Source organism: Topomyia yanbarensis, chromosome 3, assembly GCF_030247195.1.
Source record: "Topomyia yanbarensis strain Yona2022 chromosome 3, ASM3024719v1, whole genome shotgun sequence".
Classification (NCBI taxonomy): Eukaryota; Metazoa; Arthropoda; class Insecta; order Diptera; family Culicidae; genus Topomyia; species Topomyia yanbarensis.
In genome coordinates, this window is record NC_080672.1 from 7589925 (window position 1) to 7605457 (window position 15533).

General features: G+C 36.7%; 1 protein-coding gene and 2 non-coding genes across 3 annotated transcripts; 2 read left to right on the plus strand and 1 right to left on the minus strand.

Moving 5' to 3' along the window:
- Positions 1-8545: 8545 nt before the first annotated feature.
- Positions 8546-12298, plus strand: LOC131689966 (RNA-binding protein 45-like). The gene is made up of 4 exons (XM_058975389.1): positions 8546-8942; positions 10595-11079; positions 11144-11635; positions 11818-12298. Exons 1-3 carry the CDS (start codon positions 8659-8661, stop codon positions 11611-11613), a joined length of 1239 nt encoding a protein of 412 aa, XP_058831372.1. The 5' UTR covers positions 8546-8658; the 3' UTR covers positions 11614-11635; positions 11818-12298.
- A 715-nt stretch (positions 12299-13013) lies between these two features.
- Positions 13014-13085, minus strand: Trnad-guc (transfer RNA aspartic acid (anticodon GUC)). Its single transcript has one exon. It is a non-coding gene; the product is annotated as a tRNA-Asp (tRNA).
- Positions 13086-13282: 197 nt separating this feature from the next.
- Trnag-gcc (transfer RNA glycine (anticodon GCC)) lies at positions 13283-13353 on the plus strand. The gene has a single exon. It is a non-coding gene; the product is annotated as a tRNA-Gly (tRNA).
- Positions 13354-15533: the final 2180 nt, after the last annotated feature.

The following is a 15533-nucleotide window of genomic DNA, read 5'->3' on the forward strand; positions in this document are numbered from 1 at the left end:
CGCGAATTGGCATATGAGAAATTATTCTCAAGCATCCTCGAATGTGATCTGTGAATAGTTTTACAAATTTAAAATTTTATGACAGACCTTTGGGCTAAATTAAAAAAAAATATATCTCACCATCTTCTACTCTAGAGAATCTGGACGGTGAATAAGATAGACACTGAGAGAAGACATCCTCGATTTTGAGACCTTCTGTTCTGTTAGGATACAATCTCTCAAACATTTGACGAATCTAGAAAAAGTGATATGATATAAATATTCATATGTTCCGTGAATACCATAAAGTGAAATAGTAAATAATAAAAAATAAACATGTTACCACCAATCCTTCATATGAACACATATCCAAGATATCATTAACGGGTTTCTTTTCTTTTAATAACAGTTTGAGGACTGGAAAGCATCGGTCCATTTCATCACAAATATGTTCTGCTACTGATGCCGATGCAAGCATTACTCGGAGCAATTGAGCCCGCTCTACAAGTTCAGTTGAAACGGACTCTTCTACAGGCATAGTTCCTCGATTATATTTATGTTTTTCTGCAGGTAGCTGTTTGATGACATTCCGGATGCGATGAAATATCATGCCAGTATGAGCACCCTTTTCCTTGCCTCCGTTGCGCCAAAAGAAAAATGACTAGCATGAAAATAATTATAATTATATTAGAGAAATTAAATAAGCATAGAATAACAAACCTCATCAGGAGCAGTTGGTGTGACTCGCGTATTACTAAGTTGTGGAAATAATTTTACGATTTGAACAGCTGCCGCATGCTGTTGATCAACAGAAGGATACCTGCGCATTTAGAGATCATTGGTTCGTTACTCCGAAAAAGACCAAAAAGATTCCGTGAAAGATTAAGTTCTAAATTTCTTAAAAAAAATCTAAATGGTAAAAGTATGAACGGTATTTGATTCGTAATTCTTTGCATGCTGGGACACATCTATTTTCTGAAGAAAATCGGTCAGTTTATTACTGTTTTAAAAGTCTGTAAATGTCTGGACCAGGCATACGCAGAACTTTTTTTTAATCACCGATATCATACTTTTTGATCTGCCTCTCGTTTCTTCTGCTGCAAATTTTGTGCATTGGACGTATTCGGTCTATCCACTAATTGAATATTTACTAGAAGTATATGCTAGAAAATGCATGAAAATTCTCGACAAACATATGATTACGGCCTAAAAGCCAACTGTCAAAATCCACTTTGAATGGAAATTCCGGACAAACCGTTACACGCCAATCACAGATGTTGGTAGTAAACGAAAGAGAAAAGTTTTCTCTTTCATAAACTGTTGTGGGCTGTGTTCGACTAGTAACGGTTTGTCTGGAATTTCCATTCAAAGTGGATTTTGACGGTTGGCTTTTAGGCCGTAATCATATGTTCGTCGAGAATTACAGCAAAAGAGACGGGAATGAAAGTATGGTAATTCTGCATATTTTTGTTTCTCAGTGCAGCAAATCTGTCCACAGTCTGTAAATCTGGCATCGCTGTTGCTCGATTCAACGACATTGCGGCTTAGTTAGACCCTTTGGTCGATTTACGATTGAACTGTATATGGAAACAAATAAACACGCTCGCTATAAACAGAAATTGTATACCTTTAAATTCTGTTGGTTTAAATGTTTAAGTTATTATAATTCGTCGTCGTCGGTCGTCTTTATAATTTTGTGCCGGAACATGACGAATTACTTTTTCTAAGTACCACCGTCAAAGACGCATGTACGTTCTTATGCCGAAGTTTATAAATCGAACCAGATTGAAGATGTGAAAAGAATGGTCAATATTGAAATCAGGATGCGAAGAACTGATAACTATGTGGTTTCCTCTAGCAGTTTGTACTGTGTTTCATACATTTCTTTACATTTATAATCAGAAGTGAAGTTGTTTGGCCGTGCTTCATTACTATGCATACTTCATAGTTTCATAGGCTCAATGAAGTAATAATGCATGATACTGATTGACTACGATGTTTTTTGAAATAGAAGCTTCACAACGAAAGGCATTGCTTTTCTCTGCTCATAGACAGTGTTAGATCACCTGCATATTTGCTCGAAGGACTACTAAGGGCCGATTTATTCATTCTCGCTTAACGTCTTAACCAGGTTTAAACGTACTGGTGAACCCGGTTTAAAATTTAAGCGAGGATAAAGAAATTGGCCGTAAGCCCTATAAATATGTATAAGCATTGCGCATTTCGCCGCAAGGTTGCTCTAGCGGAGAGACTCGTGCGGTTCAATGTAAACAATTCATTCTATCACACTTTAAGGAGTGTTCATAGTTTGATGCACTAGTAGAGTAACAAATAAAACTTTCTACTTGCCTTTGACCGTCCATTATTTGAGTCTCCATTTGCTTGCATGCGACTCGTGTAAGATGATTTAAACCGTCCTTATCTGGTACGATCCCTTGATCCAAAATTGGATACAAAATTTTCATTCGGAGTTTTGCGTCATCTTCGAATGTCGAACGGTTAATCTGAAAACGTTAAATATGTATAGTACGACAAGCGCTTACAGTAATTATAGTAGAAAGTTTACCAAATTTTGAACATTAGTGGAAGTCTCATCAATTTTATCTTTGGTCGGATTAGCTTCAGAACTATAGTTTTTTATTATGTTAAGAATTGTTAGACGGGATCCTTTTTCGATTATCCCCATTTCAACTAGGTCGGCATCGTTGAGCAGAACTAGGTTCTGATCGTTTATTTTTTGGGCTGAAAAGAGCGAATAAGTATATATAAAGGTTTAAAGTGACATCTCAAGTTGTTTGCGCTACCTTCTTGATTGTTGTTTATTTTATTATAAATTTATTTCCAAGTTTATTTCCCTACTAACTATCTACATATTTCAAACTTATATAGTAGTTTTCTTCTGAATCTCCGTATATACTCCATAAGTTGTATGTTTTTTTCGTTTGCAAGTTCTTGTGTGATATGCGAATAACTTGACTGTCAGTTTTGAGTTTGTAACTGTTGTATTGTAAACAATATTCGCATTCGAGATGCTGTATTAGGCAAACAATTTGATTATCCGATTGCAATATATCTATTATCAAACCATAGGACATTTCGTTGCATACTTGGTGTTTCGCTATCAGTCCCGGCCGAAAGCTTGTGTTATTTATTTTCATATGGTTTATATATTTGATTGAATCTGGTAGATCCCGGATCAGGAGTAAATTATTTAGAGATTTTTTGTGTATGTGCTTTGACGAAACGATATCTACCGTACCAATTTCGTATGAATGGTCAAGAATAGTGGTTATCTGTGCTAGATTCAGGCGCTTAGCAAAGCTGTTTGTTAAATTGATGAAATTGTTGCATGTCTTCGCTTGGGATTTCGACTCCTTGAATTTCGCTTCGAAGCGTAAGCAACTATGATTAACAACTGGCCCATCCTGACGAATTATGTAGGGATAATGAGAGATGTGATGGAATTTATTGGTAGGGTTGATGGCAGGGAAGCAGGATTTGAACAACTTGTAAAAACATTCGATTTCGTTTTCCAGATCGTTAATCTGATTCAATGTTAGCTTATTGGAGAAACTATAATAAGTTATTTTCATGAGAGCTCTAAGCAATGATGATAAATTTGAATTAAATCCGAGAATCTGGTTGAACATAAAAGGGAATGCTCGAAGGAGAAGCCAACATTGCGAAGCTGACTGAGGAATAGCATGTCCACGTGCTTTTAACTTCTCGCAAGTAAAATTAGCGGTAGGTTTATCAGCCGATTCAGTTATACCGTATTCGTAATGCTGTATAATTTGGTTGACTTGACTAATCGTTATCACTTTATGGATATTTACAGCTTCGTTCAAAACACATTTGATTACGACCATGACGACGCCTTCCAAAAGATCATGCATTGGATCAAACGTGTTATTTTCCGCTATGTTGAAATATTTAACTTCATTCAGTGCTGATTTTCGAATGATTCCGCATTGTGAAGGTGTTTTAGTTCCGCTTTGAAGAGCATTTAAATCACCTTGTATGCTTTCTTCAGTGCGATGAGGGAAGGTATCACCAATGTTTCCACAATGAAGTGCAGTACGCGTCGCATAGCACATTCTACAGAATAGACTTGATTGGGGCCCCATTAACTCGAAAATTTCATGAATTGCCAGCGTGTCCCCCAAAACATGCACTAGAACTGCCCTCATCGTAAACTTTTCACTCCCATATTGTACTACAACACCATCATCTGATTCAAGCTCACGCAAATCTTGAATCAGCGGTTTCATAACGTTATTGTAGCCATATTTTTTTACATCTCTTGAGCGAACTGTAAGCGTTAGATATATCCTGTTGGAGGATGAATTAATTGCGGGGTGGAGATTCTCAATTTTAACACTGAAATTGGTAAGTTTTTTTTTTTTTATTTGCGTGATCCCAAAGGGTTCAGATATTCGACATCGTCCAGATGAAGCGAGAGTCGTAATGCATCGGGAAACCGTGTCAGGAACGGGTGTGTTTTGAAACGTTGACCATCTTTGAAACCGCACAAGATATCGTCATTCACTGCTTCTTCTGCTATCATCTTGCGAGCTCCGGGATTCTTCATAACCAGTGCTAAAATGCTGGTTAGTGGAATATAGTGAGCAACGTCTTTCACTATTTGTACACTTTTTCTTTTGCCTAGTTTGGTAATCGCAGGGACAGTTTTAGTGATTCTAGTTCTTCCCAAGACTTCTTCCCTAGGGTTTGGCACAGCACAACCCGCAACTCCAGACAAATATGCTAGGTTGTCTTTTGGAGAAGCTACGTCTGCAAAAATTCCATCCAAAGATGCGTCGTTTATAAATTTCAAAGCGTCGGTATCGTTTAATGGGATCGACTTCGATTTCAAAAATTCTCTGAATAGATTCAACATGTAACACTCGTAATCTTCTATAAGATTCGAGGTAACCTGTAAGAACTTTTTGATTTTTGTCTCGGGAAGAGATACATCTTTTCGCAAATCTGTGGCGAATTTACTAATTTTCTTAGTAATTTCATCCAACGACGGCGCCGTTTTAAAGAATATGGTATTCGTTATTCTCAACAGATAATCATCATCTACGAGCATATTTTCCGGATGATTATTTTGAATTTGTTCAACAGCGTCATGGTCGTATGAAATATTTGTAGAATTTTCTGTAATTAGTGGATGAACACTCTCTATGTGCCGTTTCAAGCTCTTAAACCTCTGGTACAGTGAACCACATTCTGAACAAAGGAAAGGTTGAGCGGCTGCTTTGCTGGTGTTCAAATTGTGTACCAACCGGAAGTGTTCCTTCAATTCATCCACGTGTCCAGGAATCATCTTCCCACAATTTGGCACATGGCATGAGAAACCTGAATCCTTACACTTTTTTCCAGTATATATATATATATATATATATATATATATATATATATATATATATATATATATATATATATATATATATATATATATATATATATATATATATATATATATATATATATATATATATATATATATATATATATATATATATATATATATATATATATATATATATATATATATATATATATATATATATATATATATAATATAACGTGAATATTACCTCGCAACTTCATTGCAGTTTCAGCATCCACCTCTTCCGAAATCTTCTGCATGCTGGTTGTTCAAATCCACTCTTTCAATTAAAATGTATTTTACACACTACAACTCTAGCTTCAACTATTATAAATATTTGAACAAATTTTTATTTGTGAAAAAATGATGAGCGATAACTAAACGAGCGTGTACCTACTAATGGAAAATGGCGGATGACGCTTGGAATTTTTAACTTGGCGAGAAACGGCTTTTCCGTTTGGTAACTCCAAAACGGTTTCTTGTGTAATACCCAAAAATAGAGTCAGAGTTACTCAGAGATATTATACATGACAACTCAATTTTTGACGTTTACGAACATCATTCAAAACTGAGTTAAAAGTACTCAGAATCTGAGTAACTTTTTACGAGCGTGTAGGCTTACCCGGATCTCATTTGACTGGTGCTCACTGGGTAAATTGAAAGCGGATCTATTCATTTGAGAAGATCAAACGAAGGAGGTTGACTATGAATTGCGACTCATTTGAAAGTGACGGTGAGTGAAGAGCCACGATCCGAGCTTCAGATCAACAGCATCTGATGCGTTAAATGAATATGAATGCTAGCGTAGACGACTGATTGACTGCGTTCATTCAGTTTCGATTGAATGAAATGAAATTTTACTGCACTGATGAAATGCCTTAACCTCACAAATTTGACAAGTGCTGGTCCTTTTGTTTACAGTTTGGACTTAAAAAATTTGAATTCCATTGAAATAAGCTTAGTGCTAATAATTAATTACCAAGAAATTTTACCGCAAAACTACTTACCGATTCAGATAACACTAAAAGTAATTGATAAACAAACAATTAGTTCACTTATTAGATCTTTCATATACATTTTAGCACAGTAGGGAATAGCACAATTAAATTGTAAGGCGCTCTAGAGAACATTTATACTTCTAAAACATTATTCCCAATATATTTTAAATGCTTCATTTTGAGAATACGAATAATCGCTAAGTTCAAAATGCAATCAATAGGACCACCACCTGTCACATTTAATGCATGACGTCACTGTGCAGTGACCACTTTAACATTTATCCCTCAGCTCTTTGCATAATATGCTAGCTAAAACCATCGTCTTTCGATCTGTACTGTAAAATAAGTGAAAAGTGTTATAGTGACGCCGTAAAAATCGAAAGAGAAAGTATAAACAGAGAGTAACTCATTGCAGATATGACGTTTTGAAAAAACGCTCAAGATTTTTGCCATCAATAATAATTTACCAAACAAAATAGAAGAAGAACGTCCAACAAAAAATAAGAAACCTATTGTCATGTCTTGTTATGTTCATTAGGTTTTACACCAACCGACATAACCGCACAAAATGAGCCGGATGAACTTCGTTTGACAGTCCTTGGTGGTTTGTTTACATAGTAGCTTCGTGAGTTCGAATGTAACGGATGAGCACCCATTGCACTCGCACTCACGCAACTGACAAAGTAAACAAACCACCGAGAATATTAGGTTCTTTACTGGCATAGTTAACCTCACTTTTTTGACAGTTCGCTTGTACTGTTTACAGTACAAAAATTTGTGGACGACTAGATTCGCTTAAAGAAAATCGAAAAGATTTTCTCTAAGTCCATATAAACAGTACAAGCGAACTGTCAAAAATGAACACTCAGTTCATTTGTGACGTCACCGTAAAGTATTCAATTGTCAAACATGAACTTCATTCATCATAACCCGGATAGAATTTTACAATAGCATTTACCCTACAAACAATCATAAAACAATAAATGTTATAGTTATTACTGTTTCAACATTGTTCGATGCCAAGTTCTCACAGTAGATTTACAATAAAATTTCATGTAACAATAAACTTCACTGTTCAGCAAAAAACTGATACAGTGCATTCACATTAAATTTTACTATTTTCGTGTAAAAAATGTATGGAGGAAAATTGATTTTTTTAATGTTAAGATACATAACCACCCCCCTTTTTCATTGTAAAAGTCTATTTTACATTGAAATTTACTGTAAAAACGTTAAATTATATTGTTTTTGTATTGTAGCATAACACTAAAACTTACTGTAAATTATTGTAAAATTACTGTACTGTCACAGTGAAAATTATGGTTTTGTTACTGTACATTTCTATTCGGGAAGCTCATTCGTGTCGTCATCTTGTAGAACTCAATTGGCTCTCAAACGTGAAACTTATCCGATCGACGCGCCAACTAGATTTCATTATTAGTACCAGTCAAATGATGATAAAAATAATTTCTTGCATTGATGATGTAAGACGGTTGTACTATTTTAATTGTTTTAAGATAAACAATACATAGTTCCACAAAAAATTTAAATAATAAGAAAAAACTCGTTCTTTCGTTTGGCACCAAAACATTCAGTCGAACTCGATATTTTATTACGAATTATTGAGATCCGGAATTATTTTTGGATTTTTGAGGTTAGGTCGGTTGATTTGGATACGGGAAATGTTTACTTAAAAATTGGATTTATCAGTGGATAACCTCGACTTTCAATACCTGCACTCTTTAATCCAGTGATTTTCGCAAGCTATCGTGTTTTTATTGAGATTTCAATCTCTAAATTTTATTTTAGCATAAACTGAAACCGTAAAAGCGAATTCTTACTGGTGTATCAAGAAATTTACCATCAAGATATTTTTCAAACGTAGGAAACATATTTTCTTCATCAATTTTTCTTTTCATTAGATGAAATCACATTTGATTATAATTTTGATTTAGTTTATGAATTTCAAAATTTAATTTTCAATGTGTTTTGACAGTTGAAAGTAAAAACATCATCATTGCACTTTCATGCCATCTTGCGGTCTACATCCAGCTTTAGATCGCGAATAAACATCGTAAAACATCGATATGTTTACCTACAAGAATCGATTTTCTTGGTACCCGGGCAGTAGGGGCAGTACCACCTAATGTCACTCGCAACTCATCGACGCCATCATTCCAAGTTTGAGTGGCCGAGTAGAAGGTTGTGCTTTAGTGCAGTGACGTTGATTTCGCGTGAAATTTTGCAACCTATTGAAGGGAAAAAAATCAATTAGCAGCAACAATGCAGGAACACAACGGAAGGAAGGAAATCTCGGAGGAGCCACCGATGAGCCGTCTGTTTGTGATTTGTGGCAAAAACATTACCCAGGAGCAGCTCACACGCCATTTCCAAGATGCCGGTGAAATCGAGGAGTGCGTCGTCATTATCGACAAGAAAACCGGCCAGGGCAAGGGTGTTGCGTATGTTAAATTCACCAAAACATCCGCGGCAGCCCGAGGTCTCGCGAAAAATGGAACCAACATTGAGGGTCAAACACGGCCGATAAAAGTGATGATTTCCGCTAGGTAAGCAGATACATGGGCAAAAAGACAAAATGGCGTCGATGGGGCTGCGCATTTTTTGCCGACTGCAGTGGGTTGCTGTGTAGTTTTTTTTTTTCTTAGATCGGTGTGACACCCGTATGGTAAGCGAGAGAGCAATTAAACAAGTGATTGTTCTGTCATGGGAGGAGACTCTACTACTTTCTCAGATGGACTTATCTAGCAGTGAAAGTTTTTGCTATCTCCATTAATAGGGTTACTGTGCCCTAATTCATCTTAGCACCTCTATTCATCCCACCCATTTGAACACATTAGTTAGAGCAGTATCTGCTCTCTCTATTCAATGCATTTGCTCAAATCTTGAGCGTTTTTTCAAAACGTCATATCTGCAATGAGTTACTCTCTGTTTACTTTATCTTTCGATTTTTACGGCGTCACTATAACACTTTTCACTTATTTTACAGTACAGATCGAAAGACGGTGGTTTTAACTAGCATATTATGCAAAGAGTTGAGGGATAAATGTTAAAGTGACCGAATTATTAACAGAAGAGAAAGTAAACAAAGAGAGTAACTCATTGCAGATATGACATTTTGAAAAAACGCTCAAGAAATGGTAGGACGAATAAGGGTGCGTTGTACTCGACTTTTCGCTTCGCTCAAACGCGATAATTTCACATTCGCACGACGAGATTTTTTATTATACTGCTTCTTAGGAATGAAGCAAAGATTTTGATAGCGCTTTAAAGCGGACCCTACACGGGACAAGAATATTGTCAATAAAAATATTGTCAAGACTGCTTCAATACGTCAATCCCATTTGATTTCTACATGATCAATATTTTTAAAATATCCTTACACGATCAATATATTGATCAATAATCGATTTATTGACAATATTTCTGCACGTGTAGGGTCCTCTTAAGAGCCATCCAATCACTGAAAGCCGAGTTATCAGCGAAAGCGTGTGACATTCCGACTAGTGAGATGAGTAAGGGCTCGTCTACCCTACAACTCTATCATTAAAGTTTCCAGTTACTTTCTTGTACAAATCGAATGGCTAGCACACTAGCATACATAATTATGAATTTCTCGTCGAGTTTTTTGTATTAGTTATTCCACCATTTGAGACAGACGCTTTGCGAAGCCATAACATGTTCTTTTTCATATAAAACAATTCACCCTAAATGAAGAGGTTTTTTATTTTGTATTATTAGTACAATTAGATAACCGCTTTACTGGTGCTATAATGGATGGGATCATGTTTTTTAGCAGTGAATGTCAAAATGGCGCTTGGTTCTTTTTGACTTATGTGGTTTTTGTTTGAGGCGAAACTGAGTCAGTTCCTAACCCCAACTGCTGTCAAAATGTATGAACTGACAGCGGTTGGGGTTAGAACCTGACTCAGTTTCAGGTACAAGCGAAATCGCCATTAGCGTATAGTCGATGTAAACTCAATATTTCCCTTAATTGAATGAGCTGGGATATACTAACTTTTGTCTAAAATATGAATATTATTTCTTCGCCTTCGCTTCAAGTTTCAATCCAATAGATTCAATGTGAAGCCTCGACCATACTTTTAACGAAACACGAAATCGAATCAGAGTGACGCTGGGTTTATTTTAATCGTGTCATTCAACTGTGTAACATTTTCTAATTTTCTGTTTGATTTTTCAGCTACCAAAAGAAGAAGGAAGATGGTGCTCCTACGGAAGTAAATGAATACAAATTCCGTCGTCTGTTTGCGGTGGTTCCCAATTCAAAGGATGAGGATACGATCAGAGAGGAATTTTCCAAATTTGGAAACGTAACCCAGATCCGGCTGGTTCCGGACAAAAAGAATCTAAGCCAGTGTGCAGCGTACGTTACGTTCAGCAGTTTTCTGGAAACAGCCCTGGCCATTGAAGGTTGTCCGGCCTCCTACAGGGCCAAGTTCTGTCTTCCACGCGATAGCTTGAAAAAGGGTGATGATAGAGACAGTGGTAGTAAATTTGGTTCCTCCAATGGATCCGCTCGGAAAAGGACTCATTCACCGGAATCTCATCGGTCCGGGGGAGATTTCAAACTGGTCGTCATTTGCAGCAGCTGTCTGAATCAGGATCGCCTATGGAGGATTTTTGACATTGCTCCTGGAATGAAGTACTGCAATATTGTTACGCAAAGTAAGTCAAACTGCATGTTCTGATTGAAATGATTTTTGTTACTAATAATTTAAAACTTTTCTAGACGACATAAATACAACTGCATGCGTAGTTTACTCGAGCCGCGAGGAGGCCCAACGCGCAGTAGAAAAAATTCACGGCCTAGAATATCCCTTCGGAGAACGTATAATTGTCCGACACGAGGACGAATTCCGTGAGGAAGTCTGTTCGAATGATATGCTGTCTCAGCTTGGCCCGCCAAAGCCCATGTTAAACCCACAGTCAACTTTCTGCGCGAAGAAAGCCTTCTTCATCTGTATGCCGGAGGCTGTTTCTGTAAAACTACTGCAGGACGCTTTCTGTCGGTTTGGCGATCTTATCAATGTGTACGTAATTCCCGGAAAACGGCACGGATATGCTGCGTTTGCCAGTGAAGTCGCTGCCGATCGAGCCATCCAACAGTTGCACGGAATGCAGCTGGGTGATTGCCGGCTTAAGGTGCTTGAGTGTATGGAACAAAATGACAACAAGAGGCAGCGACCGATGGAGCAGTAGGCGGTTGGAGTTAATTAAATGGGTATGTTTTGGTTCTGGAATGAACTCGTCTTACTTTGGAGGAAGTTTTCTTATTTCTTTTCAGGATCGCTTCCGGAATGAGCGGCCCCGTTGGGACAAAATTTCTTTCTGTTTTTCTTGTTTTATTTCAGAGGTGCCGTACGTTTTCGCTCTAACATATTTTTTAATTTCTATCGTTCGCAGACATTTGAACAGGAAACGCCACAGAAAGAACGAATATAACGAAACAACAAGGAAAAATTGAGGCAAGCTCTTGAATAACAAATTCTTTTCCGAACAATGGGAAACAAATAGAAAACATTTACTCTCATGTAGACGCTAACTGTCAGACGAATGGATTGTATGATTCAATTTAATGAAGTAGAAATTCACATCAATAGGAATGTAGAGAACAAAACAAAATAAACTATAAGCATTGATAACCGGACGATCGAACGGGAAAGAAACTTGATAACTAATGATTCAATGGAAAATGAAAAAAGTAACATTCAAGTAAATGAGAAATTGAATCTAGGAAACCATTTGAATCATTTCATTAAATTAAATAACTTATTTAAGATTAAAAAATAATGTAACTGATAACAATAGCCGTTTTATTGTGCAAGTAAACACATAAATCATAATGACTGAAATGGAAGGAGTGAAATATAACTAGGAATATCAACTGAAATTGTGTTGATTTGATCCGAACGTCTAAATTCCTTAAAAGTTGAAATATTTAAAACTTAAAAGCTCGGAATTGTATTAAAAATGCTACGGATTGCTTAATTTTGTTTATCAATTTTCTTCAGTTTACGAAAACTATCTATTTAAAATGGTCAACATTAATTAAGTAAAAATAACTTGTTCCATTAAAAATTGCAAAACCAGTTCCGCGCGATACCACCAAATTGAATTGTAACCCCGTTTTCTCTTTTATGCATGTTGAATCTCTTCTGCTGTACTGCCCATGATCGCATGCTTGTTCCATTTTCCATTGGGGTTTTCGATTGATTGACACCGGTGTAGTGGAGTGCACTGGTTTTGTACTTTCTAGCAGAAGTGGATCATAGCCATTTTTCTGCACTTCTGCTAGAAAGTGCAAAAACGGTGCAGTTTCAGTGCACTCCACTACACCGGTGTCAACCAATCGAAAACCCTACATGATATTCCCTATCTTTATGGGACTGATTTGCGATCATAGGTAGCATCTTAACATAAAAAGTCTAAATTAAGTTTGCTTTTCGGATTCTTCTCATCAGTAACTGACACCAGTTAGACACTAAACACAAAAAGTTACACTGTTCTGTAAATTTTTTAGTTATAGTGCCCTTCCTACAATTTCGTTTAATTCAGATTTTCTCTTTAGTAAAAATTATGGCATAATAAAAAAATAATGCCTCCCCGACGGGGAATCGAACCCCGGTCTCCCGCGTGACAGGCGGGGATACTTACCACTATACTATCGAGGACTTGCTAAGCAAGTCCGCAGAAACGAATCTGCCCAGTCGAAGAAAGCAAAAAAATCGATTGATCGAAAGCGGAAAAATCACCAAGCTTATCGCGGCGCTGCTACTTCTTGACTAGCACTGGTTTGCAGCGTTTGTGTGGAGATGAGAAAAAAAAAATCTATTCTGTTGTGTGTGCGTGGCCCGCAATTAGTCATCAAGCATCGGTGGTTCAGTGGTAGAATGCTCGCCTGCCACGCGGGCGGCCCGGGTTCGATTCCCGGCCGATGCAAACTAACTTTTTGTCTCGGGTCGCCCACCAATGGGAAAGATTATATTCTAGATCTCGTCGCCCGGATTGATGATTACAGCGTAATTGCAACCAGTGTTCGTGATGATTTCATCGACGTGAGCTTGGTGATGCTTCTAGTTAAATTCTGCTTACAATTAAATAAATCATTTGAACTATTTTCACACTATTAATACTAATCATATTAGGAATCCAGTGACTTTAATTCAATTTTTAAGCTACCATTTTAAATAACTTCAGTGTACGTAATTGTATCTTACAATAGTTTCTCATAAGATAAGAATAGAATGGACTGGAAACGTTTAACGAATTGTATTTTTATCATCAAACATGATCAATTTACTTCCAGAATTATGATGCGCTGCTGGAATATGAAAATTCAGAAAGCAAGCCATGATTTGGCCGACTTTTCATAGCGGATACTTCGTCAGTTGTTATGGTTATATGCAGAGCACACTCTCTATACAAAATAGCAGTCTACTAAAAGAGATTAACTGCACAATGTTTCAGGTAAATCTAAACAAATTAGTAAAACACATTACCCTATTTTTCTCCTTCGATCGTTTATTTTGATTATCAAGAATGCATTCCCCACTATTATTAGTTTTTTTTCTACTACTCAATGTTTACAACGAACATTCAACGTAAGACTGTTTATAATAAGCGATTGGATATTTTGTAGCAGTTTCTCTTGATGTTCTCAAATTGCCTGGATAATCATGATAGCGCAGTAGTTTAACATCGATTTGTGGACTGCTATTATCGGTCTTCATCTAAATCACCCTGAATCCCACTAGAGAATTGCAGGTTCATGGATCAACACCAATAAGAATTACATCACCTTGTCAGTAACATTCCTATATAATGAACTTTTACCTGTAATATCCCTACTCCCTGAAACTCTGTGACGAATGAAGTAAAAAATAAAATGAAAATAAAATAAATATCACTACCAGTAAGCTTTACAGCCGGTCCGACCTGTCATCTGGTGGTCGATTGCAAAAACAACCCTTGCGGACAGACAGTCGGGCTGCTGTCGGTAGAACAGTATGTATGTATCGCTGTACGTACTTGTCGCTGTTAGAGGAAAGGGATGTGAATATCGATTTCTCTTCATCGAAAATCTTCTGACATCGAGAAAATATGATGTTTAGACTTATTTTTGTGCTACCATCTCCCTTTGTTTGCAGCTTTCCGCTAGCAACAGATCCGAAATGGTACATGCTTGATTTGAAATCAGGGCAGAATTGAGTTGTTTTGAACTGGATGGGTTGTTGGATAGGTTAAAACTCCTGAGTAAACATTTTCGATGCTGCTCATTTATTGTTGAATACGTTAATCAAACCTTAATTTAGACTCAATAAAGCAATCTTGGAACGTAACTGAATAAATAAACACTTGTTTTGAATAGAGAAATTTCCTTCGAGTTTCTCATCTTCCCCAGTAAAAGTGATTTGTTTCGTTTTACTCTTCTACTTCTTTGTCGATATTTTTCGTTTGTTTTCATGACCATTTTCTGAATTTCACAAAAATAAAAAGTAAACCATGATAATGGCATCTTCGTTAAATGCAAGTGTAAACTAGGCTTACCACTCACCGCTCCCATACGACAGATGCAGCTATTCAAACAGGGTTGCTATGATCAATAAAAAAATGCACTTGTTTTGAAGTCATCCTGCTTTTTTAGTTAATCACTTTTCTTAGCGAATTTTCACAAACTTACAATGTTCCACGAAATTGTTCAGTAGAAATATATAGTTGTCTCATAAATTGATTGATGAGGTGATTTTTTAAGAATTTATTTACAATTTTAACCGATTTTCCGTACTAATTTCCATATAAACTTTGAAATGTTTGGAAGGTCCTTAGACACAACCGATCGGTACCAAAATTTGCAGCATTACTAAGGGCCACAAAAGGAATCAGTAGAGCCTGGTGGAGCTAAAAGTCAAAAATTGAACCAGTCTAATGTGCATCGCTGTTCCTACTCGTCGCTGTTAGAAGAAAGAGATGTGAAAATCGTTTTCTCTTCATCAAAAAAGTTCTGTCATCGTAACCATAATGAACAGAGTTATTTTTGTGCTACCATCTCCCTTTGTTTGCAGCTTTCCGCTAGCAACAGGTATGAAATGGTACGATTTAAAGAAGGATTGTCAACGAGT